Source organism: Propithecus coquereli, unplaced genomic scaffold (assembly GCF_000956105.1).
Source record: "Propithecus coquereli isolate 6110/MARCELLA unplaced genomic scaffold, Pcoq_1.0 Scaffold228, whole genome shotgun sequence".
In the NCBI taxonomy this organism is placed as follows: Eukaryota; Metazoa; Chordata; class Mammalia; order Primates; family Indriidae; genus Propithecus; species Propithecus coquereli.
This window is the reverse complement of record NW_012147819.1, coordinates 2186135-2214087: the sequence shown is the minus strand read 5'-3', so window position 1 is coordinate 2214087 and position 27953 is coordinate 2186135. Positions and strand designations below refer to the sequence as shown.

The following is a 27953-nucleotide window of genomic DNA, read 5'->3' as shown; positions in this document are numbered from 1 at the left end:
GCAGAAGGATCGCTTGAGTCTAGGAGTTTGAGGTTGCTGTGAGCTAGGGTGACGCCACGACACTCTAGCCCAGACAACACAGTGAGACTCTGTCTCAAAAAAAAAAAAAAGAATATTGAATTCAAATATACAATTTTTATTAGTCAATTATAGCTTTGTAAAGCTGAAAAAAAATAATGTTGGATTCAAGCAAATGAGTTTTCTACCTCGTCTTTATATTCAAATGTTTTTAATAAAGTGAATGTTTAAAATATTCAGCATGTGGAAGGATAGGCTTTATACTAATACTTCCCTCTTCTACGCGGTGAGTTCTTTCAAAGGAACTTACTGGACCTGGCTGTGCAGGCCTAACATTTGCCTCCCTTTTTCCTACTTTGCCTGGACTCATTGGCTACCCTTGGGTCAGCACATTTTTAAAAAATATTTTCATATTTCAGATACTATCAAGTTTGTAGACCATAGAGTCACTCTCTCTCACGAAGGTGACTATTATTTGTCTTCCATGAAGAAGAAACACTAAGGGCAAACTCCATGTATTGATGATACTAATTACTGCAGGTAGTGCAGGGCTTCAGAAGAAAACTCTAGAAAATCTAAAATAGTCAGACAAGGGATCATAGACCAGATGGAACTCAAGCTGAATCTTGCAGGATAGCTCGGATTTGGATAAGTGAGTTGGGGAAGAATAGAAAGATTCCAGAGAAGCAAACAACATAAATGAAGACATGGAGAGGAAAATTATTAAGCATTTGTAACAAAAAATGAAAATGTACATTTGGACCAAGTCACTAAGATATATAGTAAATTCTACATTCCACAGGGATTCTAGACTTTATTCAGGATTTATAATGGAAATCCACCTTGTCGAAGGTATAAAAGGTTGATAAATTAGAGATAAAAGGGTTGACAACTTGGAGAGATCTGCTGTTGATTTGTGGGTTCCCCCACCAGGGTGGGGTACCTGCACCTTAGTGACCACTCAAAGAACTTAATCAGTGTTCCCTGCAGTACGGGCTGGCTGTAGACTCATGTCTGACTCTCACCTGGGAAATCTGAGGGAAGGAAGGGATGACAACAGAAAGAGGTTTCTGGAGTGGAGACTCTGCATTCCAGGAGTTTGTAGGGGCAGAGAGTATTTAATTGTTTCTCCTGGAGGTGGGTCATTTCTGAGGGAGAGCTGGTGTGGAGTTGTCTTTCGACCCTGTCCAGAAAAGACCAGAGGGAGAAGTTCTGAGTACTGTCAGCTTTTCAGGAGACAAAGAGGTAATGAACAGTCTGAATAGAGAGATATGTTCACCTCTGCCAAGGCAGCTTCAGATTAGAGGTTAGGAGCCTTCTCCAAAAAAGCCACGGAAGCACCTAAAAAGAAAGTGAGTTTTGAACAACTTAACCAGGCCAAAGAGTGCTGATGCTCGATCCTTATGGCAGTGCCTGCCAAGGAAGAACTTGCCTGGCCCACTCTCCTCCCTCATCTCCCCTTTCCTCAATCCTGCATGGTTCAGAGGCTTGAATTAGCAAGATGAGGAAGGAGGAGAAGAAGAGCTAGATGAGGAGAGAGAGAAGAACCAACTGTTTCTGACCTGCTGTGCCCCAATGAACTTCAAAGCAAGTTTAGAGTGTGGATTATTATATGGTCCTTTATAGTTTGATTACAGTCATGAGTCACTTAACCATAAGGATACATTCTGAGAAACGCATCCTTAGGCAATTTGTCTTTGTGTAAACATCATGCTATGTACCTGCTTACTCAAACCTAGGTGACATAGCCATCTACACACCTAGGCTCTATGGTGTAGCCTATTGCTCTTAGGCTACAAACCTGTACAGTGTGTTTCTGTCCTGAATACTGTAGGCAATTGCAACACAATCGTAAAGATTTGTGTCTCTAAACATATCTGAACATAGAAAAAGTACCCTAAAAATACAGTATAAAAAGATGAAAAATGGTACCTATATAGGGCATTTCCCATGAATGAAGCTTGCAGGACTGGAAGTTGCTCTGGGTGAGTCAGTGAGTGGTGAGTGAATGCGAAGGCCTGGGACATTACTATATACTACTGTGGACTTTATAAACATTTAGACTATACTAAGTTTATTTTAAAAAGCTTCTTTATATCTTCATTCTGTAAGCTTTTTCCTTTTTTAAAATTTTATTTTTTTTCTTTTTAAACTTTTTTGTTAAAACTAAGACACAAACACATACATTAGCCTAGGCCTACACAAGGTCCAGATCATCAATATCATGTCTTCCACCTCCACATCTAGTCCCACTGGAAGGTTTTTCAGGGGCAGTAACATGCATGGAGCTGTCATCTCCTTTGATAACAATGCCTTCTTCTGGATACCTCCTGAAGGACCTGCCTGAGGCTGTTTCACAGTGAACATTTTTTTTTTAAGAAGTAGAAGGAAACTCTAAAATAACAGTAAAAAGTACAGTATAATAAATTCATAACCTAGTAACATAGTCATTTATTATCATTATCAAGGATTATGTACTGTACTTGATGTATATGCGGTACTTTTATATGCCTGGTAACACAGTAGGTTTGTTTACGCTGACATCCCCCCAAACATAGGAGTGATGCCTTGCACTGTGATGTTATGACGGCTGTGACATCACTAAACATAGAAATTTTTCAGCACTATTATAATCTCATGGGACCATCGTCATAAATGTGGCCCATCATTGACCAAAACGTCCTTATGCAACACATGACTGTATTAAATTGAGACTGTTTTGTGACTGAAAGTAACAGGATTTTAATTGGTTGATAGTGATTGTAGAAGTCATAGGAGCTTCTTGAATTTTCACTTAGGGGTAGGGGAAAAACAGCCAACAAAATAAATTTAAATTGGGAACATTTACAAAGAAGACAGGTAAGGAAATCTTTATCTGGACACCTGACACTTTTGAAAGGGCAAATTAGGTTCCAGATTCGAATTGGAATCTGACCTCCTGCAGTTGGAGGGAGTGGCTGCTCATCTCTTCCCAGAAGGTCGAGCTTGTCAGGGGTGAGGATCAAGGAAGCTGCTGCTTTTCATTATCTCAACTTTATTGGCTTGGAGCGGTGTCCATATTTAGCCTGGTAGGTTGGAGTGACTTGTGGGGAGGATGGCACTCGGTAGGACTAGAAATCCTTGCAAGTCCATGTAGAAAACAAAAGGCTAATGAAACCGGTAGCAATAATAACCCTTTTATTTCTGGACAAACATGGAGTCCTTCCCAGCATGTGTGTGTGTGTGTGTGTGTGTGTGTGTGTGTGTGTGTAGTTTGTTCACGCTATACTCAGGTAAGTTGGAAGTACCTAATTACAACTGGGATTAAATTGCCTAATATGCATAATTCACAGAAACAGCAAAATACCTGAAAGCACTCAATGTCTTCATTTAGAGGTTAAATATTTTAAATAGTTAAAACTGTTGTTTAAATAAGAAGGCATCCATTTGGATGAAACTACTTAGGAAGGAAGTATTTTCAACTTTTTAACCTATATCATCTCAGTGTGTTTATTTCATACTGCTCCAAGTGTTTTTGTAGTTTTATTTATTACAGTTGCATTCTTGTTCTATAATTTCCAAACTGTATTATGAAAACAACAGGAATTTGAATATGCTTTCCAGACTATGCGGTCACCTCTCAATTTTACCCACACCCCTCCTCTTTACCCTCCCACTGAAAACCTGTAGCGTAATTACTTATTAGCCTTTCTTGACCAGACTGCTGTTTTTTGGGACATACTTTATTGGAGTCACTTACAACCCTTTCCTTCCCTTTTCCTTGTCCTTCTCTGTTGTCTGTCATTTCCCGAATTCCCGGCTTCACTTTGGTCATGCTGCGTGGAAGAAACTGATCACAAATGCCAGGTTCTACACTAATTTTTCACCAGTAGAGGCTGTTTTCTTAGCCATAGCGTTTGGGTCAACCAACCAGAACTAGAACCTTGTGAAGACATGTCCAGGAGGGCTTGCTCTTCCTGAGCCTCTGTCTGTCCCTTCTTTTTCTGCATTTTCCCTGAGGTCTGAATTCTCAAATGATTTCCTAAATTTTGTACTTTTGTAAAGCTTATATTTTAATGGACACTAACCTGTTACTTTTGGGGAAAATAAAGATTAAAAATAATATTAAAAGAATTTTTCTGACATTTCCTACCTAAAGTTAGTATTCGTAAATTTACTTTCCAATATACAAAGTATATGTGATGATGTATTTTGTGATGAGACTGATGGTTAAAAAATAGATAGTAAGTATTGTCTGGAAATCAAAATTAACAAAATGCCTTAAGTTTTTCTAATTAAAGTTCTAGATTTTGCTTACTTATAGATGTGTAAAAGTTTGCAGTGCAGGTTTTAAATTGGAGATTCAGAGTGACTTTAGAATAAAAATAAATATCTGTGATTCAGGAGAGATCAACTAGCAGGGATTTAGAATTACTCTTACAGATGTAATGTCACTTTAAGCCGAAGTATTTATTTCTATTTTGCGTGTTTGCGAACCAAGGTGTACATATGACTCACATCAGCCTCAGAAAGTAGACAGTTGGCAAAGCACGAATACACAATTTCACCCTCAAGTTAAAAAATAAATAAATAAAAAACCCAAACCATGGATTTTCACTAATTGTCTTTTAATTATATTGGTTACTCCTCTCTGGAGAAATGTTTCAAACAATTTATTTAAATGTTTCTGCTGCTGGACATCAAGCATATAACTAAGTTGTAGAATATGATGAAATCTTTCATGTTAAGGTAATTAAAGTCAAAGAAATTCAGGTTGAGGTGTCACCGGGCTAAGAATAATGTTTTCGGAAAGTTATTTAACACTTGCCATATGCACAGTGCAATTCTTCTTTCTTTACTTGTGTCACGTCACCTGAGTTCCTCAAGAACTCCGTAAGGTAGATGCCATTAGTTTCCTGGTAATTCAGATGAACAAGCAGATGCTGAGAGAAGTCGGTGACATGTCTCACGTGACATTGTTAGCTGGAGCAGCCAGGGTCTCCTCACCTTACCAACAATGGAAAATGTCAAATGAGCAGATTCCAGATTCTGAGATAGAACCAAGACTGTTAAGAAGAAATTAACAGAAGTGGAAAGCATTTTTATGTGTTACCATCTCACAGAGATTTTATTTCTGGAATTAGCTGTGCCTCTTCTAATTTTTCTGTTTATAAAACTCCAAAATAAAATTAGGCTTCCGGTTTATTATTTAAATAGTGTTCATCAACTATCTTTTTGTTTATTTTCTTGGAAGTAATCATAACAACACATTGAAATCAGCATTTAGTTATAATTTTCACAAAAAATTAAAGCAAAATGCATGAGTTTCTCCATAAAGGCTGTGATTTCCCTTAGCTGTCAAACCCTACGTAGGCATAAAAGAATAATAGTAATAGAAACATGGGTTTATTGAGCACATCTGCCTCATTTTTGAGAAAAATAGTTCATGTTCATTGTCACAAATCTTCCTATGAAGCAAGGAGAAGGCAGAAATAAGAAGCTTTGGAAGATACAGGGATAGAGAGACACAGTCTATAAATCGTAATGAGTACTGTTAAATAACATTTATAGGAGGTCATTGGGTTGGACTAAGTTCCTGCACAAGGCCCAATAGACCAAACCATAATGGAGTCACTCATGCTGAAGTTTCAGGGCCGCCAAGGTGAAATGCAGTTGTTTATCTGCCCTTCCAAGAAATCAGGAGAGAGAAAGAGATAATAGCCAAATCCCCAAACAGGCCAGTTTTAGCCAGCATGATAAGGAAGTCCTCTCCGGTTTAACCTTTATAAGAAAAGAACTGTGAAAGGACCAATCTGTTTTTTGTTCTGTTTCTGCTTTTCTCAGCCCTTTTCAATCTTATAAAGGCAACTTTATAGACTCCTCTGCTCAGCTCAGGAGAATGAGGTGTTGCCTAATTCTAGAATTGCAAATAAAAGCCAATCAAGGTCTTTAAAATAAATTAATTGTAGTTTTGTCTTTTCACAATATTTATTGAACATTTACTATGTGCTGGAAGCTTTTGTAAATACTTTACCTATGTTGACTCATTTGACTGTTATGCCAGACCTTTGATGTAGGAACTATTGTCATCCTCATTTTATAAATGAGCGAATGAACCCAAAGAAGATAAACAGCCTATCCAAGATCACACAACTAATGAGGGGCAGCCAAAATGTGGATTGAGACAGTCAGGCCTCAGGAGTACCCATTTTCCCATGTGCTTACTGCCTGGTGTTGTAAGTTTCCTGCATATGCTAGTTTCCTAGGGTTGCTGTAACAAAGTACCACAAACTGGGTGTCTTAAAATGACAGAATCTTATTCTCGCATGGTTCTGGAGGCCAAAAGTCTGAAATGAAGGTGTAGTCAGGGTTGGTTCCTTCTGGAGACTCTGAGAGAGAAACTGTCCTTGCCTCTCCCGTAGCTTCTGGTGGTTGCTGGAATTCTTTGGCATTCCTCGGCTTGTGGTAGCAGAACTCTAATCTCTGCCTCCGTCTTCACGTGGCCTTCTTATCTGTGTCTGTGCCTCTTCTTATGTCCTTTATTCTTCTTATAAGGACACCAGTCCTTATATAGGGCCCCCCACAAAACCAGGATGATTTCATCTTGAGATCCTTAACCAATTCTAGCTGCGTAAACCTTATTCCAAATAAGATTACATTCTGAGGTTTCAAGTGGACATAAATTTGGGGAGGACAATATTCAACCCACTACACTGCCTTTCTGAAGTTATGCCATGTCAAAATGATACATGATTCTTTTCCTTTTATTGCCAAGTTTATGACTTTTATGTGGCACTCTCTCAAGCGAAAGAGCCACTCTCAGGTCCAAGTCTTCAAAGGTTTTGTTTTTGCTCTAAGAAAATGAGTTTCCTTTCAAATGAATATTTAAATCAGTGGTTAGGTCTATTGGTGGTGGTGGGTTGGTGTAAACAGCAATGTTCAGAGTTGATTCTCTTGAATTATCAGAGTATTTCAAATGACAAAGTGAGAGAACAATAGCTAAAGCTTTTGGTCTCACATCTGTGTCCACTGGAAAAGTATTTGGGCCTCCCCAAAAGGAACTATCATCCCACACCCATGTTGGAAACCTTGTCAGTATCTAGGTTTATAAAATCAGGAAGGATTATGCAAAAGATTTTATAATATTAACTTAGGAGAACACATCGTAAACCCCATAAACACAGAGTCTACCATCCACAGAAGTGGGACAAATGGAAAATATACATCCATCCAGGATTGCTTTAGGTAAAACTATGGACTAGAAACCTGTACCATTTAATTAGAAAGAGTAAAACATGTTGGAATAAGGAGTGTCATTACAGCCTCTTCCAAAATGCTTCTTGGTGACAGGTTGCCAGGACAGATGGGCCACTGATCAGTTCTTCTAGTGGATTCTTATGCAATCTTGGCAGTGGAATATTGACCCTACTCCAGTTGTTCCCTCAACTCTGTCTTTCCCCAAATGATTTTTTAATCCCTCATTAGTTCGTCTTCCTTGGTACATGGAATTACCTGCCTAATACTTAGGAGAGAGGTAAAGGAACTGGTGTTTTATAAAGGAGTCAGTGTATGTCAGACACTATGCTAAGTGCTTTGTTTAGATATACTATTTAATTTTATCCTCACAGCAGTTCTGCATGGTAAATGGTATTAGTTTGATTCTACAGTCTGTTTAAAGATGATAAACAGGGCGGGGGCAAGGGCAACATACGTAACCTAAACATCTGTACCCCCATAATATGCTGAAATTAAAAAAAAAAAGATGATAAACAGAGGCTCAGACAGGTTAAAAAATTGCTCAAGGTCAAACTAGGGATTGATAGAACCAGGATTCGAACGCAGCTATATCTGACTCCAAAGATCTGACTCTATGCCCCTTCATTATTCCATCAACTCTAAAAGGATAGATTTCTTTCCTTGCTTTTAAGAAGCAGCTCCCCATATGGAAAATATCTAAGATTCCAGGTTTATGTAGGGTATCTGGTTCTGCTAAGATTTAATCAAAATCATTCACAAATAAACCTAGCACTGAGAACATAAAATTAGCATATAGAAATCTAACATTTGTAGCATTTGGAGGCAAGGATTAAAAACATCACACACTTTACTCATTTGTTTGTGGAGTACCGAATGTAGGAGGGAGAACAATATTTTAAACCTGAAATAATGATGATATGCTCTAAAATGTCATGTCGATTAAAGTGGTCATCTAAACTATCACATGTATAGCTTTAATGTACCATACTAAGCAGGCTCATAAGAGTTTGATATATGCAAATCTCAAGTCAGATATTTTCATCAAAAAACAGGGTATTTTTAATGTCTAGTTTTATGACACAAAACCTTTGTTTGTGTGATAGTATATGCCCCACATCAAGAGGGGGAAAAAGGTTTCAAATGCAAATGACTAGAGGAAAATGTGGGGAAGACTTTTTGATGGGTATCTAGGAGTTATGAATTATTTTTCTATAGTTCCTTAAACACAGATAGCCTCCCCTTAGCCAGGAACAGGTCTGTACGGTCTTAAATAGAAGCAGCCCAATAACAAATGACTTTTCCAGGTCCCATGAATTCTACTTTAAACATGAAGGGTTGCATAAGCACCTGTCTAGTGACTTCCTTTATTAACCTGGCAATCAGGCAGAATTCAAGCATAATGTATTAAAAAATAATTACATATGTTTATTAAATTGGGACATATTACCAGTGACACAAAATTGATTTTATACACCGAAGCTTATTATTCGTATTTAAGAAATGCATTTCATAAGGCTATAGCTGCCATAGTGATTCCTCCGATGGATCTGGCCAAAGTAAATTGAAAAGCTTCTGGAAAGGATTCACCATTCTAGATGCTTCGTGGGAGAAGAATATTCATGATTGATGGAAGGAGGTCAAAATATCAATATTAATGGGAGTTTGGAAGAAGTTGATGCCAAACCCCATGAATGACTTTGATGGGTTCAAGACTTCAGTGAAGAAATTATCTGCAGAGATTGTGGAAATAGCAAGATAATTAGAATTAGAAGTGGAGCCTGAAGATGTGACTCAATTGCTTCAATCTCATGATAAAACGTGAACGGATGAGGAGTTGCTTCTTATGGATAAGCAAAGAAAATGGTTTCTTGATATGGAATCTACTCCTGGTGAAGATGCTGTCAACATTGTTGAAATGACAACAAAAGATTTCAAATATTACATCACCTTAGTTGATAAATTAGCTGCAGGGTTTGAGAGGATTGACTCCAGTTTTGAAAGTTCTCCTGTGGGTAAAATGCACTCAAATGGCTTTGCATGTTACAGAGAAAGCTGTAAAAGGAAGAGTCAATCAATGAGGAAAACTTCATTGTTCTCTTCTTTTAAGAAATTGCTACAGCCACCCCAACCTTCAGCAACCACCTCCCTGATCAGTCAGCAGCCATCAACATTGAGGCAAACCCTCAACCAGCAAAAGGATTACCACTCACTGAAGAATCACACAGATGTTTCTTAGCATAGTTTAGCAATAAAGTATTTTAAGTTAAGATATATACATTTTTAGACATAATATTATACACTGAAATGACTACAATATAGTATAAACATAACTTTCATACATATGTAAAATTTAAAAATTCACGTGACTTGCTTTATTGCAATATTTGCTTTATTACAGTGGTCTGAAACCAAAGCCACAGTGTCTCTGGGGTGTGCCTGTACCAGCAACAAAGCCCTCTCAGTTCAAAGACAAGTGCATTTACTAATGGTGTTGATTTCCTTTGGTGCTTATACTTAGTTGAGTATAATGCTCTTATTTAATAAAAACATAAAATTATAAAGACTAAAATTTTGGTCTTCTGGAAATAATTAATCTAAGAAGGAGCCCTTTCAGGCAGGAACTAATTCTGTGTGATATTACTGAGGGATTATCATAATCCCAGTCTATAGATGAGGAAGATGAATGACAGGTTTTAGTCTGTAGACATACAGAGAAATCAGTGGAGTTCCTGAAGTTATGGAAATGATCTCTACTTCTAAGACTTCTATGAAATGAAATATGGAAGAGTATGATAATGGGCATTTTCTTTTCAAAACCTAGTGAAAATGGAGATTGGAGGGGTTTACCTTGTATGGTCAGGTGCTTATATGGTGTTACTTGTTTTAAGATGTTTGAAACTTTTTTTATTTCTTAACAAGCCACTTCCCTTTGGGAAGTAGGGTTTCTGACCCTTCTCCCACATAAATTCATTTCTTAGAATGGCTACCATAGGCCAGGTTCTAAGCTAAGCCATCTTTATGACTAACATTTATGTAGTGTTTCACTATTTACGTTTGTCTTTAAACTTTTGTTATCTCCTGCTCACCTGTAACTGACAGTTCTTACTTATCAACTTTGCTGGTGTTACACTTAGTTATTGATGAGTTGTATAAATTTCTTAAAGGTGAAGCTTCTTGATGAAGCTATGTTTGTCTAACTCTCTCTATATGGAATAGTGTCTCCTTTTCTCTTTCCTTTCCCTTTCCTTCAAATTTATTGAGAACCTGTAATATGATATAAATAAGATGGGCATTCATCAATAAAATCTTATTAAGATAACAAAATACTTAATTTTGCTACATGGAATAAAATCCTAGGTGGTATCAAGGATAAAGTAATAAAAATTTCATATAAGTTATGTGTTGCTTCCTGCTCCCCATTGTCATATCATTGGGAGCCCCAAACTTATTATCAAACTATCTCAATTAAAAATTCCAATTTGGGGATTTGGAGGGGGGATCATTAGACAGTAGATGATTCTACCAGAGAGAACGCTTTTAAATACCAGAGTGAATATAGCACAGATATTAATTTTATTATGTTTCACAGTTTGCCATATGTTACGTGGCACATTTTGCTGGTAATTTGAGCATCTGAAACATTATTTTTCATGTTTGAACAATAGACAATTTCACTAGAGCACGTGTATCTCAGCCTCAAGATATCTTTACTTGCTGCTTCTGAAATTTCCATTGACATTCAACCTTAAAAATTTTTTATATAGGAATCCTATTTTTAAAGAAGTATCTTGTATAATTCTTTTTAAAGAAACACATTTTAATGTTCAATGTAAATCTTTACTATATTAATAGTATGCAGGTTTCCTTCATAGCTCTAAAGAAAGGTAGTATATATTATGTTTAATATATATGTAACAAATATATGTTCATTTTCTGAATATCTTTACTATTTTAATGTGTATTTTTATTTACAAAGTTAACATATGCTCATTGTTAAATATCTTAAACTGTGGGAATGTAGGAAATTGAAAGTGAGCTGTCTATAATCTCAGCCCTTCTCTTGACAGTTTTTCATATCCTTTCATATGTTCCAATGCACATATTTCTGTGTGTGCCCACATACAGTGTCTGTGTTAGTGTTTATACTTATACTTTCCATATTGTTCTGTAACCTCACATTCTCACTTAGCAGGATTTCATGAATTTTTCTTTTGCATTAAATAGAGATATACCATCATTTTTTAAATGTTTATTCAGTGTGATGATTAATTTTATGTGTTAACTTGACTGTTCCACAGCATGCCCAGATATCTGGTTAAACATTATTTCTGGGTCTGTGTCCGTGAGGGGATATCCAGACGAGATTAGCTTTTGAATTGGTGGATGGAGTAAAGCAGACCGTCTAATTCACTGAGGGCCTGAACAGAAGAAAAAGGTCGGGAAGGTTGAATTTACTCTCTGCCTGACAGTTTGAGCTGGGACATTGATCTTTTCCTGCCCTGGGTGCTTCTGGTTCTCAGGCCTTCAGACCCTCACTAGAATCTACACCATTGGCTCTCTGGCCATGAGGCCTTCACACCATACCACCAGCTTTCCTGGGTCTCCAGCTTGCAGATGACAGATCATGGGACTTCTCAGCTTTCATAATCTCAGCCAATTCCTTGTAGTAACCCTGTCTATTTATCTACCTACCTACTTACCTATCTACCTATCTACTATCCTATTGGTTTGTTTCTTTGGAGAATCCTGGTTAATACATGCAGTACTAACATTTTCTAACACAATGGATTATACTATAGATTCACTTTTGCAACTTGTTTTCACATAAAATGTATTAATAGCATGTAAAATCTTTCTACCTGAAAAAATATATATTTTCTTCATTATATTTTGATGCTACATTATGTTCTATTATATTGATACACTCTAATAGATTGAACCATTCATTCTTTTCTTGATGGATATTAAGGTCATTTGCAGTGTGGAAAAATACATACTGTTCATTTATTTCTGTGTACTTATGCAAGTATACAGTAGATTTCTGGATTATTGAATATGAACAATTGAAAGTTTGATGGATATTGCCAAAGTGCCTTTTGGAGAATATATGTAAATGCCACATCCTTTATTAACCTTGGACATTATCACTTAAATATTTTAAGAAACATTAGAGGTAAAAACAAGAGGTAATTGTTTTAATTTTACTTTTCTGTTATTATTACGAGTTTGAGCATTATTGTTTATTAACATTTTATTCTTTCTTATCTAATCTACCTGTGTTTATCCACTGTTAACCAACTTTCAGGTTACTTGACTTTAAATCTTGATTGCAGAACTCTCTGTTTCTTATGGATACTAAATTGTTTATATATTTTCAAAATGTTGTCTTTTAATTTATAAATCATTGAGTAAATTAATGGATGATAAGAAAGATAATAACTGATAATTAAAATACAACATGTTAAGTTTATAATAAGCATATATATCCTGGGCACCATGGGATCATAGAAGAGTAACATGTAGAGAAGGCCATCTGCACCAGGCAAGACTTGAGCTGTGCTTTAGAATATAACTAGAAATCATTAAATCGAAGAAGATGAAGAAGTTGTTTTGGCAAGAGGATGCAGCAATCCAAATAGAAAAGAGCGAGGTCTATTCTGGAAATTACAAGTAGTTCACTTTGCCTAGAGTGAAAGGTACTGTACAGAGGGTGAGGAGATGGGGCTACGGAGAGGGAGAAGGGTCAACTTATGAATGGCTTGGTGTGTTAAGTCATTTGAATTTACCCTGAAAACATGTGGAGGCAATGATATGTCAAGATTTGGATTTCAAGACTATCCTAACACAAGAATGAAAAATTGTTCAGAAGGAGTCAGTCTGGAGGCAGGAAGACCAAGTTGTATCTAGTTGAGGCAGACATTAATTTTTTCATTATCATAGCCATAATCATCAAGGGGGAAAAATGATAATTTTCAAAATTTCTCTATAATTGAAATTGAGTTACCTCTGGAAGAATATATACCTGGGGAGTACAGATGGTTTGGAGATAAGGGAACTTTTCATTTTCTTCTGTAGACACATTTGTATTATTTGAGTTTTATTTTTTTCAATCAAACATAGACTTTAATAATAAAACAATATTGTTTTAAAAAACTGCACCAATAACAGATGGGAAAGATCTGCCTATTTCTAAATCAGATCTCTTGTCTGACAAGTATTGAGTGTTTTCATGAACCACCAAATAAATCAGTATGAACCCAAATTTTAATATGATTGCTAATAGCTAGTGTAATAATATAGTTGGTTACATTAGTATTTTATAGTATCCTAATAAAGAGTTTTTATACCTTGCTTTGTAATAGTCAGATTGTATCTGGAAACGTGTTCACTTTGGGTGTCAAAAGTGAGATGATCAACTTGAAGCATGTTTGGGAGAAAAGAACTGTGAGGGAAATGACTTAAAATCATGTTAGATAAGGAACTATTGAAGAAAACGATAGTATGTATATCTCAAATTGTCACATTGTACACCTCAGACTTATACAATTTTATTTGTCAGTTACATCCCCCCCTCCATAAATCTGGGGAAAAGAAAGAAAATGGGGATGTAGTGTTTGGAGCCAGGTCAGGCAAGACATTTGACGTAAGTTATTGATGATGCATCATGCCACAGAGAAATAAGACATATTTCATTAAACTTCTAGGTGAAATAGAAACAAGGAATTGACATTGTAAGAGGGCAGCTTTTGACTTAAAAAAGAAGGAAATCAAATGGCATCTCCTTTTTTATGCCTAGAATCTGATATTCCTGATGTTTTTGCCAGCTTCTCATAAACTGGCAAAGACTACAGTATCCCTTCATTTAACTAATTATTAGGGCCGGACGTGGTGGCTCATGCCTGTAATCCTAGCACTCTGGGAGGCCGAGGCGGGAGGATTGCTTGAGCTCAGGAGTTTGAGACCAGCCTGAGCAAGAGCGAGACCCTGTCTCTATTATAAATATAGAAAGAAACTAGCCAAACAATTAAAAATAGAAAAAATTAGCCGGGCACGGTGGCACGTGCCTGTAGTCCCAGCTACCCAGGAGGCTGAGGCAGGAGGATTGCTTGAGCCCAGGAGTTTGAGGTTATGAGCTAGGCTGAGCTAGGCTGATGGCACGGCACTCTAGCCCAGGCAACAGGGTGAGACTCTGTCTCAAAAAAAAAAAAAAAAAAACTAATTATTATGGCCAGTCACACCATGACAGATTCCATAAAGTTCAGCCATATTTATTATATGTAAATTCATTTAATAAGTTTGCATGTATTTTCTTTTACATTAAACAAAACTAACAGGTTCATTTCTTAAGTTGGTTATGTTAGATCTATTTTCATGTTTCAAACTAGTACCCTAAGGGGTAATATTACTCTTAGGACATAATTAGCTTTGTCATCATTACTAAATCTCTCCCTGACTTAACCAAAAACACCTCCTCTCACACACTCTACATATATAAGCCTAACTTGCCACTCTTGTCTCCATAGTTTTCACATTTACTGAAGTTTTCTTACACACAGCTATTGTATTAGTATTATGTTTTCTCACCAACAAAGGTAGAGTGGAATCAGTTGAAAAATAGAGCTATCCTACATGGTCTACTTCAAGGCACGTGTCAAATACCTTAGAAGATAAAATTTAGTTTCATCCTATAGCCTTGGGATTCTGGTCACCCTACAACCCCAAGTTATCCCCATGTTCGAATACAATGGACTATGGGATATACTCTGTTATTCCGTCATCTTGGGCTCTAGATATGGTACTAGGGCCCAAAAAAGGCAACACAATTTACATTTTTCTGACTTGCTCTACTTCCAGGATTTCTAACGTTTAAGCTCTGGGAAAATACTGCATACCTGACAGAATTTGGACCATCATTTTGCAAATATGCTCAAGTTCTTTTGGTTGGAAAATGGATGTATCAGTTGGGGTTCTCCAGAGAAACACAACTAATACGATGCGTATGTGTGTATGCATGTGTACACACACACAGACACACACATTTATAGATATGCGAAGAGATTTATTATGAGGAATTGGCTCATGCAATTATTGAGGCTGGCAAGTCCCAAGATCTGCAAGATGAATCAGAAAACTGAACCCAGGAGAGCTGATGGTGTAGTTCCAGTCTGAGTCTGACAGCCTGAGAGCCAGGAGGACCAGTGATGAATTTCCAGACTGAAGACTAGAAGCTCAAGCCCCAGGAAGAGCTGATGTTTGAGTTTGAGAGCAGGAGTTAAAAACAAAACAAAACAATGTCCCAGTTTGAAGGCAGGAGAAATTCTTACTCAGGAGAGGGTCAGCTTTTTTATTCTATTTAGGCCTTCAACTGATTGGATGAGGCCCACCCACATTAGGGAGAACAATCTTCTTTATTCAGTCTACAGATTTAAATGTTTATCTCATCCAAAAATGCCCTCACAGACACACCCAGAATAATGTTCGACCAAATATCTGGCCACCCCATGGCTCAGTTAAGTTGATACATAAAACTGAACATCACAGTAGACTGAATAGACCAGGTGTTACTATTGCTCGTCAGCATTTCTTACATGTTATCTGTTTATTAATTCTTTCTTTCCCCTTCCCAGGAATTATTTACTTAACATCAACTCTTAGTCACTTGGAATCCACTACACTTTTGCTGATGGTCTGTGCTCGAGATGGTGGTGGGCTCACAGCTGTCATTAATGCCGATGTCACTATACACATTCTCCAGACAGTTCTGGCGCCTGCTGAATTTGAAAGGCCTAAGTATACTTTCTCCATTTATGAAGATGTGCCTGAAGACAGTCCTGTTGGGACAGTGAAAGCAAGCGAGCCCTTGAGTGAGTGTTTGTTTCTTACGCTGCATCAGAGTCCATTATTGGAACATTCCCTGTGTTCTTAGGCTATGCAATCTTGAGTAATTCTTTTCTTCTCTACATGCAAGACAAATGCAGGGAGATAGCACAACCTGTGGCTTGCTCTTTGTTCTTTCAACATTCCACAATTTATATTTCTGATCAGAAAGCTAATGGATATTTTTAAAAGAAAGTTTAAAACAATACACAATAATTATAAGGTACAAAGTATGTGTCTACTCTAACCCCCTCACCAAAAATCACACATACACTTCTAAAATTTTTTTACAAAAATGCATCCTACTGTTTGTTGTTATACAATTACCTTTTCCCTCCTCACTTAGTATTTACTGAACAGCTTTCCAGGTAATTCTAGCTCATACTGTCTTCATTTTTTAAAAATTGCATAGTATTTGAACTTACATATGTTTTATTTAAACATTTCCCTCTTGCTACCAATTCGAATGATTTAAAAATTTTCACTAGTCCAAACAGTACTTGAGCAAATAGCCTTGTGTGACCTTTTCACACTTGTAGAGGCACCTTTGCAGGATAAATTTTTGGAATTGAATTACCTCTCCAAAGAGCTTGTCCTCCTCCTAATCTGTTCCTGTTCCTTCCTCTCTCCCTTGCCTCAACCTCTGTGGAGGGCACTTGCCCTTCGTAGGTAGCTATCACAGAGAAACATCAACATAAACTTAACTTGGCTTCCTCAGTTATATAAAAAAGATAGCCAAGTTAGTTTCTGAGTATCTTTCCCTTTTATCTAATGCAGGAGGAATGAAGGGAGACAGTGAAAGCTGTGTCTTGCTTTTTGTCCACTTCACATTCTCTTTGTCTGCCAAATAATCTCAAACCGTGTGTCCACTTCTCAACAGTCTTGGAAAGCTTAGGAAGAAGGAAAACACTGCACAGTATTCTCCACAGATGCAATATATATAGTCATGCATCCTTAACAACAGGGAAACATTCTGAGAAATACGCCCTTAGGTGATTGCGTTGTCGTTCACATCTCACCGAGTGTACTTACACGAACTTAGATGGTATAGCCTACTGTGCTACAAACCTGTACAGCATGTTACTATATTGAATACTTTAGGCAATTGTGACACAGTGGTAAATATTTGTGCATCTAAACATATCTAAACATAGAAAAGATACAGTAAAGATATGGCATTGTAATTTTATGGGACCAGCACGGTATATGCCGTCCATCATTGATTGAACTGTCATTATGCGGTACCTGGCTGTATTAATATTTCCAACTTCAGCGTTTCCAGTCGGTACATTCTTTTGGCATACAGTGGTGGTTGTCTCTCTCTTTTCAGATTCCTCAGAACCAATCTTTTACAGAATTTCTTCTGGTAACCTGGACGGAAAGTTCTCCATTCACCCGTGGCTGGGCACAATTCGCACCCGGAAGCCTCTGGATCACGAAACGCAGCCCATGGCTGTGCTCACGGTCCAGGCGCAGCTCGGCAGCTCCCCAGCCTGCAGCAGCACGGAGGTCAACATAACCGTAATCGATGTCAACGACAACCACCCCGTGTTTCTCTCGGCCGCTGAAGAGATTCGAATACCGCAGACCACTCCACCTGGCACAGCCCTGTACCGCGCGCGTGCGGAAGACAGAGACAGCGGGCCGAATGGATTCATCCGGTACGCCATCGCCAGCCAGCATCCGAGCCTCTTCGCCGTCGACAGAGGTCTTGGTGTGCTGTACCTCAACGCCAGTCCGGGAGGCGACGTGCCGCAGAAGCACGTGCTGACGCTCATGGCCGAGGACCTCGGCGTTCCCCCTCGGGCATCCCTGCTGGTCCTGACGGTAGTTGTTGAAAAACAAGAACAAAGCCCCTCCTTGACTTTTGAACATTTAGTCTATCAAGCGGAAGTGAGTGAGTCTCTCCCGCCGAGGACACAAGTCCTGCAAGCACGGGCCCGCCGCCTTGGCCCGCAGCGCTCGGCCTCAGAGCCGATGTACTCGCTGGAACCCAGCGCCTCTGCCGCGTTCGGAATCCGCCCTCACACAGGTTGGATTTATTTGCGGCGACAGCTCGACTATGAATCCACACAAACATACAATTTTAGAGTGTTTGCCTGGATCCCGGAGGACAGATTGCTGCAAAATGTGAGCACTTCAGTAATCGTTCATGTCCTGGATGAGAATGACAATTCCCCTACCTTCTTGCATGATGTGTTGTTTTTGAAAGTTGAAGAGAGCCCCGTTCCCCAAGGGGTAATAGGCAGAATTACAGCTATTGACGCAGACTCTGGAAAGAATGGACAGCTATTGTATTTCCTTTTGTCTGATGGAAAATTCTTCAGGATGAATCCTAATACAGGTAGCATTTTGTAGCTTCCACTTTTTCCTTTAAAATCAGGATCGAGACAACTCATGTCTTTAAGTATAGCATTAGTACAAACATACAATTAAAATCACTGTATTTAGTAAATAGAGTATTTGATATAGTATTGTGAGATTTTAAAATGAAGTAAAAATTGAACAGGATTTCACCTATAATGATTCACACTTCTTTTGCTTCATACCTATACATTGCCAGTATATGGTTCTTATTCTGAATTAGAGCTATAGTCTGAACTGGATTGAATACATCTTTATGTAAAGGCTAATTTTTTTCACCGACCATTCTCTTTCACGTGTAGGCTTTTAAAAAATGTCAAAGTATATTTTATGAAATACATATGCCATTGATGTAAGACTAGAAATCAATCCATTAGTTAAAATTTCAAAATCACTCTAGGAATATCTGTTCCCATTCTTGGCAAGGGAACCAGGGGAAAAGGAGAATAATTACAGTGGATTTTTTTTGAAGTCTTAATTAAGAAATTAAATATTAAAAGTCATTATAGTTTAAATTTTATATTATATAGATTTACAAGGATATTATTTAATCCCTACAATGAAATATATTTATACTTCAAATGCATAGCCGGGAAAACTGAGACTCAGCTCAAGTACCATGCCCAAGGTCGTGCAGTGAGTAGGAGGTAAGGGGAAGCCACCACTTTGTACAGCCCCAGGAGGCACCATCTGTGTCATACCCTGTGCAAATGGTGCCACTGCCCTTTGGTGGGACAGAATTTAAATTCAGTTCATATTAACTTCAACCTTTTGAAGGTTGTGATTTAGGAGAAGGTGCCCCTTCCTAAACAGATGGAGCTTTTCAGCAGGGCACATGGCTTGCCAAGAAGGGTACAAACTGCATTTCTGCTCCCATTCACTCCTTAAGCCGGGACCCCTTCTGCAGGGCACAAGCCATGCAGGTACACAGGATGGCCCTGCTTGTACTTACTTCCATGTGGCTACATAGTTTTCTAGGTCGTCTGTTTTACTTGGTGACTTTTTTTTTTTTTTTTTTGAAAATGTTCATACTACAGTCAGTTTCCCCATGATCTTCCCTTTTCTACAATCAGTCTAGCTCCTAGATTTATTCCTAATTTTGTCGTATGGCTTTAAGCAAGTAACTTAAGCCCAAAGCTCAGTTTCCTTACTATGAATAGAAGAGATAATTCCTGACATGCTCTGTGTCATGCTCTGAGAGGTAAAGAGCTAAAGTGTATGAAGGGCCTTGAGAGACTGTGCTTGTAAACCGTTCCTGCCGCCAGGAACAGTGTGTCAAGGCAGGGTGGGGGTATCCTTCACAGTACAGCAGGCACACCCATCCTCCCCGTTCCAGTGCTCCGGGCAGTCTTCCTAGTGACAGGGACCCTAGCTCCCGTGGAACCCTGCCTTGGTGTCACCCACATCAGCCCCGGGCTGAGCTGCAGTCTTTTCCACCCCTGACCTCCAGACAGCTGCTTCTTGTCAATCAGAATTGGTTCATGAAATAAAAGTCTGTTTGCCATTCAGAATTTAAGGTCTTCAGAAGAGAATTACAGTTTGGAACTTAAAAAAATGCAGTTGTGATGTGATCTTTATTAAAATCTCAGTAAACTATATAAACATAGTTTATGCAGTTATAATAAACGCTGCATTTAAGCCCACAAATGCGGCAACTTTATCCAAATGTGAATTTTCATTTTTGTCATTTCAGCTTTTTTTTTTTTTAAAACACAATGTCATTTTATTTGGATTAAGAGGAAAAAATTCATAGTGATAGGAATGTTTGGTGATAGCAGCTTCATGTTTGCTTTCTCACAGGTAAATTTTTTCATGAATGTTGAAGAAACCAATGCTTAGCAGAGCTCTGCAGCAGGAGATGGGCTATCAAGGAGAGCACTCGGCTCTCTAAGGCCCTTGGCATTAGAATTTTATGCTTGAATTTCCATGGCTGACACATGAGGGAATTTACCAAAGATAGTGCAGTTCTGGGCAAAAATATGTAAAACAAGACTTATAACACAGAGTTATTAAAAAAGTGACTGTCCATCACTATGCCTATATTTCGTGAGATAAAAATGAATATCCGTATGCATTAAAAATGAACCGTTGCCTAAGGAATATTATTTGACTTTCAGAAAGATATCTTTCTATTATTTTAAAGTATATTAACAACTGCTCTGGATGTAATAATTACAAAATACTTGTAAATTTAGGATTGCACTTGTTCCTGGCAGCAGTCCTAGAAGATAGCCTCAGAGAGGTTGTTACATGTCTAAGATGGCAGAACTGGGACCCAGACCTGAAACTTTTGATGTCAGAGCTTACAAGATTTCCATTGTCTTATCAACATAGAGAGATAAGCAGCAATTTTAAATCTTCTGAATTATTACCAAGTTTCCGCAGAGTTTTTGCCATTTGTTTTTGTGAGTTCATGGGTTTTTTTTTTTTTATGTTCAAATGGTTAATGGTAGATAATTCGAGCTACAAAATATAACCAGTTTACAGCGGGTGCGGTGGCTCACGCCTGTAATCATAACACTGTGGGAGGCCAAGGCAGGTGGATCATTTCAGCTCAGGCTTTCGAGATCAGCCTGAGCAAGAGCGAGACCCCGTCTCTACTAAAAATAGAAAGAAATTAGCTGGACAACTAAAACATACAGAAAAAATTAGCCAGGCATGGTGGCGCATGCCTGTAGTCCCAGCTACTCGGGAAGCTGAGGCAGGAGGATCGCTTGAGCCCAGGAGTCTGAGCTAGGCTGACGCCACGGCACTCTAGCCCAGACAACAGAGTGAGACTCTGTCTCAAAAAAATAAAAATGAAAAAATAAAAAATAAAATAAAATTAAATTAAGAATAACTGATTTAAAGTGGCATTTTCAGGAGCAACTGCAGAAAATTCATTCAACAGTACCATAGAGCCAAACTACTATTAATGTGGTCTTGGAAGTCACACTTTGGCTGTAAGCTTTAAGTCTGATTTTGCTTCTGTGACTTGTGTTGGATGTGGTCCATAAGCCAGTATTCTAGAACACAGTGTATGTGTCTTTTGTTCTACTCTATGTCCCCAGGCGAGCTGCTCAGTTGGGTGGCATTGGATCACGAACATCAGGTGCACCATGAGATGGCTGTGCTAGTGACAGACTGTGGCTCCCCACCGCGAAATGCCACCATGGCAGTTTATGTGTCAGTTACTGACATCAATGATAACAGGCCGTTCTTCCCACAGTATATCCATGGAAAGGAATTGCACATCAAGGTTTGTGAAGTAGGCTTGCAAGGAATTTGTAGTATCTTTAGTCATTTGTCTTGAGCACCATCTTGTGGTAAAACGTGTGAATTCATCACATCACTCTTTGTGTGGCAGCGTGTATTTTTCGAGGAGCTCTAGATTTTGTGCATGTTAAAAAAGACATTTTTTAAAAAAGAAAATGGATATATGTGCTTTATAATAATTAATGTAGTTTTTCCTACTGTATATAAGCATAATGGTACCTTAGGAGCAGTAATGTTCAAACAAGGATTGTTTTTCCAGTAGTGTACATGCATCTCTTTGTGCAGAGCTTCTTATGAGCAATCGATATCTATATTAGATATTAGATGTTAAAGGTAGGGGAAAAATCTATAGGTCCAAAGGGATGGGTGTACTTTCAGAGACTGTAGAAGTTGAGTTGTTCTTTTTGAGCACATGTACAAACTTCTGATTATATTTGTATTATCTCAACTTTGTCATTTCCAGGTTTTTGTATATTTTATAATATACATAATTAATTCATATAGTGGTTCATGTACATAATTAATAAATAAATATATCTTGGATGTAATCATAATTTTTTTTAAATGGATGGGTTATAAGAAAAAAAAGTTTGGAAGCTACTGCTCCAAAACCATTAAATTAGACATTCAAACTGTGCTCAACTATGCATACTGAATGACTCGAAAAAGGTATTGAGGAACTTAATTTTAAACTGATCTTCCAGAGCCAGATTTAAAGAAAAATTCTAATGAAGCAAACATTATCATATTGTCATTATGATTTTTAATCATATCATTAAGATATCCTGTGTCTTAATTGGGCAGTTGGACTCTAAACATGAAGTTGAACTTCACATGTGCATTTCAGCATTATGGGAAAATCCCTGTTAATTAATGAGCTATGTCCTACATCCTATGTTTCCTGAAATAAAGGTTTATGTTTATTTTAAGCATATTTTGGACCATAACAACAACCTTTGAAAAAATGTCCTAAGAAGGTGATCAATGAGAATATGCTAGAATTCTTAAAATACACCCAAATCTAAGATCATGTAGTTAACTTGATTTCCTTTTTTTTTTTCCAGAATTAGCTCACATGCCCCAGATAATGCATTCAAATTGAGTAAAAGATTTAATTTGTAAGGAGCATTCTTTTCATAGACTTATACCCATATAATTTTATAGGGTAAACATTTGAATTGTACATGGATTTTAAAATAGTTTACAAATGCTTAGTGTTGTGTCTTCTTTCATTTAAAGGTCCATTGATATTTCTCTTTAAACTTTCGCTGACTCATATGTAAGCCATTTGTTTTAATGACAGGTTCTGGAAGGTCAACCAGTAAATATGTTGGTTACAACTGTGTTTGCAAAGGATCTTGATGAAGGAAACAATGCAGAAATTATATATTCAGTATCTTCAGGTAAGAATCACTATTCATAATGAATTAAGAGCTTTTAGAATTTCCCCTTTCATTTATCAAACATTTCGTCTGGGAAAATACATTCTATTTTGCTTACTCAGAATGCTCTAGTTAACTTGAAAATAATGTCAGATTACAAGCAAAATACATTTGATATTGTCAAGAATTACTTTCATTTTTTAAGAAAGAATTTAAAAGTTTAATGAAAAATCATAGTAGTTTATGTCTTAAATAGAAACCATCCACCATAAATGAATGGTTTACAATAACGTGAAGTATAAATTTACTTTTATTGAAAGGAAAGTAGTAGTTGGTGGATAAGAAGTGGTATTAAGTATGATTAAGTGTGCCAAGCATCTATGCATCTTTGTGAAGACTAAATACTCTTAAGGTCAGAGTAAATCATATCTAGAAAATGTCACATATGTATAGACATGTTTGTGTATATGGGAACTTTATTGAAATAAGCTTACTTTTATGTTTTCTTTTAGAATGTGCAGGCTTCCTATTTGTTCCAGTGATTAACTTTAGCTGGCATTGTGTTTTGTGTCATTTTAAAAGACATTTGGTGCTTCATCATATTTGACACAAACATAGGAAAACGAGATAACATTGGCCTGACCTGCAGATAATTTGATTGTCTTCATGGAAAACCCAAGGGATGCCAAAGGCAAAATATTGAAAGTAATAAGATAGCATATTTTCTGGGAACAATGTCAACATGAAGAACTCACTAGCATTTTTTAAAACTTAGCAGTTTTTCAACAATCTCTTTCACAATAAGGAATTCACAAAACCATAGGGTGTAGGGGCAGATTTAGAGTCAAGCTAATGAGGCTTAGGTTTCGGGGTGTTTTACTTACACACACAATCCTGGGGAAGTGGGCAATTTATATTTGCAGTATTGTCCTGTTTTTCTTAAGAAGAGCCCCTCAAATAATATAAGCTTCAAAACTTTCCAGATAGGATCTGTCCCTATTAGAAGCATAGGGAAAATTCCAGTAAAACACATATAAGACTTTTATGTAGAAAATTACAAAATATTAATGAAGGACAAAAAAGAATGAAATGAAGAGCTGTATCATGTTCCTACTTGGAAAGGCTCAGTATCCTAAAGATGACAATTCTTAACAAAAATATATTTATTAACTCAGCATAATTTCAATCACAAACTCAGTGAGTTTTCAGTGAAATTTGACAAGCTGATTCTAAGTCATATGAAGATCAAAAGACAAAGAATAACTAAAACAATGTCCAAAGAACAGGTAAGAAATTTGCCCTACTGGTCTTGATTTCTAAAACTTTTGTAATTAAGACATTGTTGTATTGACTCACTGATTAATAAGCAGACCAGTTGCAGAGAGTGGAGGTCACACTTCACATATTGGGAAACTTGACATCTAAGAGGGATGGCAAATAAATGGGGAAAAGATGAACTATGAATACATGATGCTGATGTGATTGGTTACCTATATGGAAAAATAAAATTATATCTCTACCTCTCAGCATGTTAAAGATGAAGTTTTTTTAAAATGTGAAAATTCTTAATTCTTAGAAAAGAAAATATGAGACTGATTATGCAGCATTGAGGATAAACAAGGATTTTTAAAGAAGAAGAAAAGCAGAACTCACAAAGAAATAAATAAAACTGTGTTAAAATCTAAAACTCTACAAAGATGCCATTGGTTACAATTTTATTATTAGAGTGGTGCAAAAGTAATTGCGGTTTTGGACAGTGAATTTTATTAATAATCAATTCACAAGTTGGGAGAAGATAATTGCAACCAATGTAACCAATATAAAATTAGTATTTGTATTTTTTTAAAGAACTGCCAATCAATAAGAAAAGGACAAATAAATAAAAGGCTTTACAAAGGATATTGACGGACAATTCAAAGAAAAGAAATAGTAAAAACGTTTTAAAACATGTTCAGACTCCTTGCTCAGACCACTTCGAAGAAAGATGAAGCAATATTTGATAAAACTGAGGATGTGATTATGCTACGCCCTTGTGATTCCACTTCTGTTACCCTAGAGTAACTCATATATGTGCACAATGAGACATGTAACAGGATATTCATTGAAGCATTATCTCAGTAGCTTTCACAATACAGTATATTCATGTGGAATATTCTATAGCAATGAAAACAAATGCACTAGATCTTTATACACAGCAACATGGATAAATCTTGAAACCAAATTTAAGTGAAAACGACAAGTTACAGAAGATAAAGAGTTCTACTTTGACAATGGTTTGAATTCAATGCATCGCCTTTCATTGGAAAATTTACAGATTGCTCTTCTCATTATCTCCTTGGTCAGGGAGCAAGTTCTCCTCCTCTGTTTCTATGCCCATATGAGGCATCCTAATTTCTTTACCCGTGAATATTTCAGAAGTTCTTTCCAAGTTTCCAGGACATGTGAACGGTGGATTATACGGAGGTAATGAGCCTGCAGAATTCTACACTGGAGGACACCTGTTCTTTTCTGTTCCTGCTGTCCCCTGCTTCAGACATTCCTTCCCATCCCCAACACCCATTTTTTGACCTCCCATTAGTCACCTCTCAACTTTGTCTTTCCATTCTTCTAGCCTATTTCAAATCTGTTCCTGGAGAGGGGTAAAAAACTGGCTTTGCAGGCACACATTTAATAATCTTCCTCTCGTTAAGTCAGTTCAGTAAGATCTTTGTATTTTTTTCCTGTTTGAAAACAGGTATACCATCCTCTCTTCCTATACACACACACACACACACACACCATGGGGTACTAATCTGTTATTTAACTAACAGATTTGGTATCGATTTGGATTATATGCATGAATATGAACTTATGATATATTTTGTGTGTGTGTGTGTGTGTGTGTTCTCTGTCCACTGAAAAGACCTAGAAATGATGACCACCCCTAACATCCCAAACGTGTTCTTCCAAAACCATTTTCCACCAAAAGGAACCGGGAATCCTTGGAGAAATGGCTGAACATCACAGACAGGAAATGTAGAAGATGAGTCTGCGCTATTTTGTCATACCAGATACAAGGAAGCTACGAAAGACTATTAGGATCATGTCAAAAGACCCATGAACCAACGTGGATCCATATGTTCAGCGATGGGGTGATTTGAACATCGACAAGGATATTAATGGCAATACATTGAAACAAATCTAATATGTTTAAATTCAGGCTTAATTATTCTTAAAACAAAAACAAGGCAAAATGTTACTTCTTATAGTTGGAGCATTGGGAAGGATGTTAGTGAATCAACCCATCAATCGTTTATCCTGCCTTTCCTGTAATGAACTGTTCCACTGGGTTACCAAAGGTAAAGGAGAGGAAGTTTCTCTTTATTGAAATATTTCAGCTAATAAATGAAGAAGGGATGATAAATCAGAATACAGTACACGTTTAATATCCCTTATATGAAATGCTTGGGACCAGAAGTGTTTCAACTTTCAAATTTTTTGGATTTTGGAATATTTGCATATACATAATGAGAGATCTTGGGATGGGACCCAAGTCTAAACATGAAATTCATTCATATTTCATTATCTACACCTTACACACATAGACTGAAGGTAATTTCATACAATATTTTAAATAATTTTGTGCACGAAACAAAGTTTTGACTTCAACCTGTCACATGAGGGCAGGTATGGAATTTTCCACTTGTGATGTGATGACTGTGCTCAAAAATTTCGGATTTTGTAGCATTTTGGATTTCAGAATTTTGGGTTAGGAATGCTCAACCCGTCTTATACTTTGCAATACTCAATGAATCATTAGTGCATGTAGGCTGTACGTGAATGGGGACCAACATCAAAAACAAAAGGCAGCTAGACATGTGCCTCTGAAGGGAAGACATCACTTACGAAGCAGTCTGGCCAAAACATTGAACCTGAATCTGATCCATTCTCTAGATCTGCCTCCAGATTTAAGGAAAACATGGAGGACAGAGGAACATATTAAGCTACACGTTGGAGATTCAATAACCAAATCTAGACCATGGAAAACTTCAGGATATACAACCCAGTTTCTTCAACAAATGAATTTCAAGGACAAAATAAAGAGATGGATGGCTGGAATCCATAGATTGAAGAAATAGGCACTGTATGGATTTTATTTTGATCCTAAATGAGGCAAACTAAAAATATTTTTAAAAGGTGTGTGTGAGATGATTGGGAATTTGAAAACTTACTGGATATTTGCTGATACTAGTGAATGATTAATTTTTAAAGTATAATATGGTACTGTGATTATGTTAAAATATTCATTATCTTTCAGAGATGCATTTTTAAATATATACAGAAGAAATGATATAATTTCTGGAACTTGCTTCAAAAGAAATGGGGAAGGGAAGTATATAGAGGGGAAATAAATGAAATAAGATTGGCCATGAGTTTGTAATTGTTAAAGCTAGGTGATGACACATGGGAGTTCATTATCTTATTCTGTCTACTTTTGTTAAATGCTTGAAATTTTGCATAATAAAAGTTTTTAAAAATCTATGTTCCTTGTTTATATTTTTAGTGCCATTTTCCAGCATGTTTCATTCTCTCATAGGGCTTAAGGGAAATAAATCTTCCAGATGATCAGAGATATGTTGGATTAATTGATTCTCTGTTCTCTGCAGTGTCAATTAACATATATTTCTTAATTTTTTCATGTGTGTATAGAAGATGGTTCTGATCACTTTAAGGCTGATGCCAACAGTGGTGAGATAAGAACAACCACAATACTTTCATATGATTATAGACCTTCTTACAGGATGACTGTCATTGCCAGTGACCAGGGAGTGCCTCCTCTTC

At 37.1% G+C, this 27953-nt stretch overlaps 1 protein-coding gene across 1 annotated transcript in view; it reads left to right on the top strand.

The window, feature by feature from the left end:
- The window catches only part of LOC105811112 (protocadherin-16-like), a 159429-nt gene extending 131785 nt beyond the window's left edge, over nt 1–27644 (top strand). The window contains exons 4-8 of the mRNA XM_012645234.1: nt 15882–16118; nt 17462–18475; nt 21546–21733; nt 23054–23153; nt 26982–27644. Coding sequence (XP_012500688.1) covers nt 15882–16118; nt 17462–18475; nt 21546–21733; nt 23054–23153; nt 26982–27250 — 1808 coding nt within the window. The 3' untranslated portion in view covers nt 27251–27644. The remainder of the gene's footprint in view (nt 1–15881; nt 16119–17461; nt 18476–21545; nt 21734–23053; nt 23154–26981) is intronic.
- Nucleotides 27645–27953: the final 309 nt, after the last annotated feature.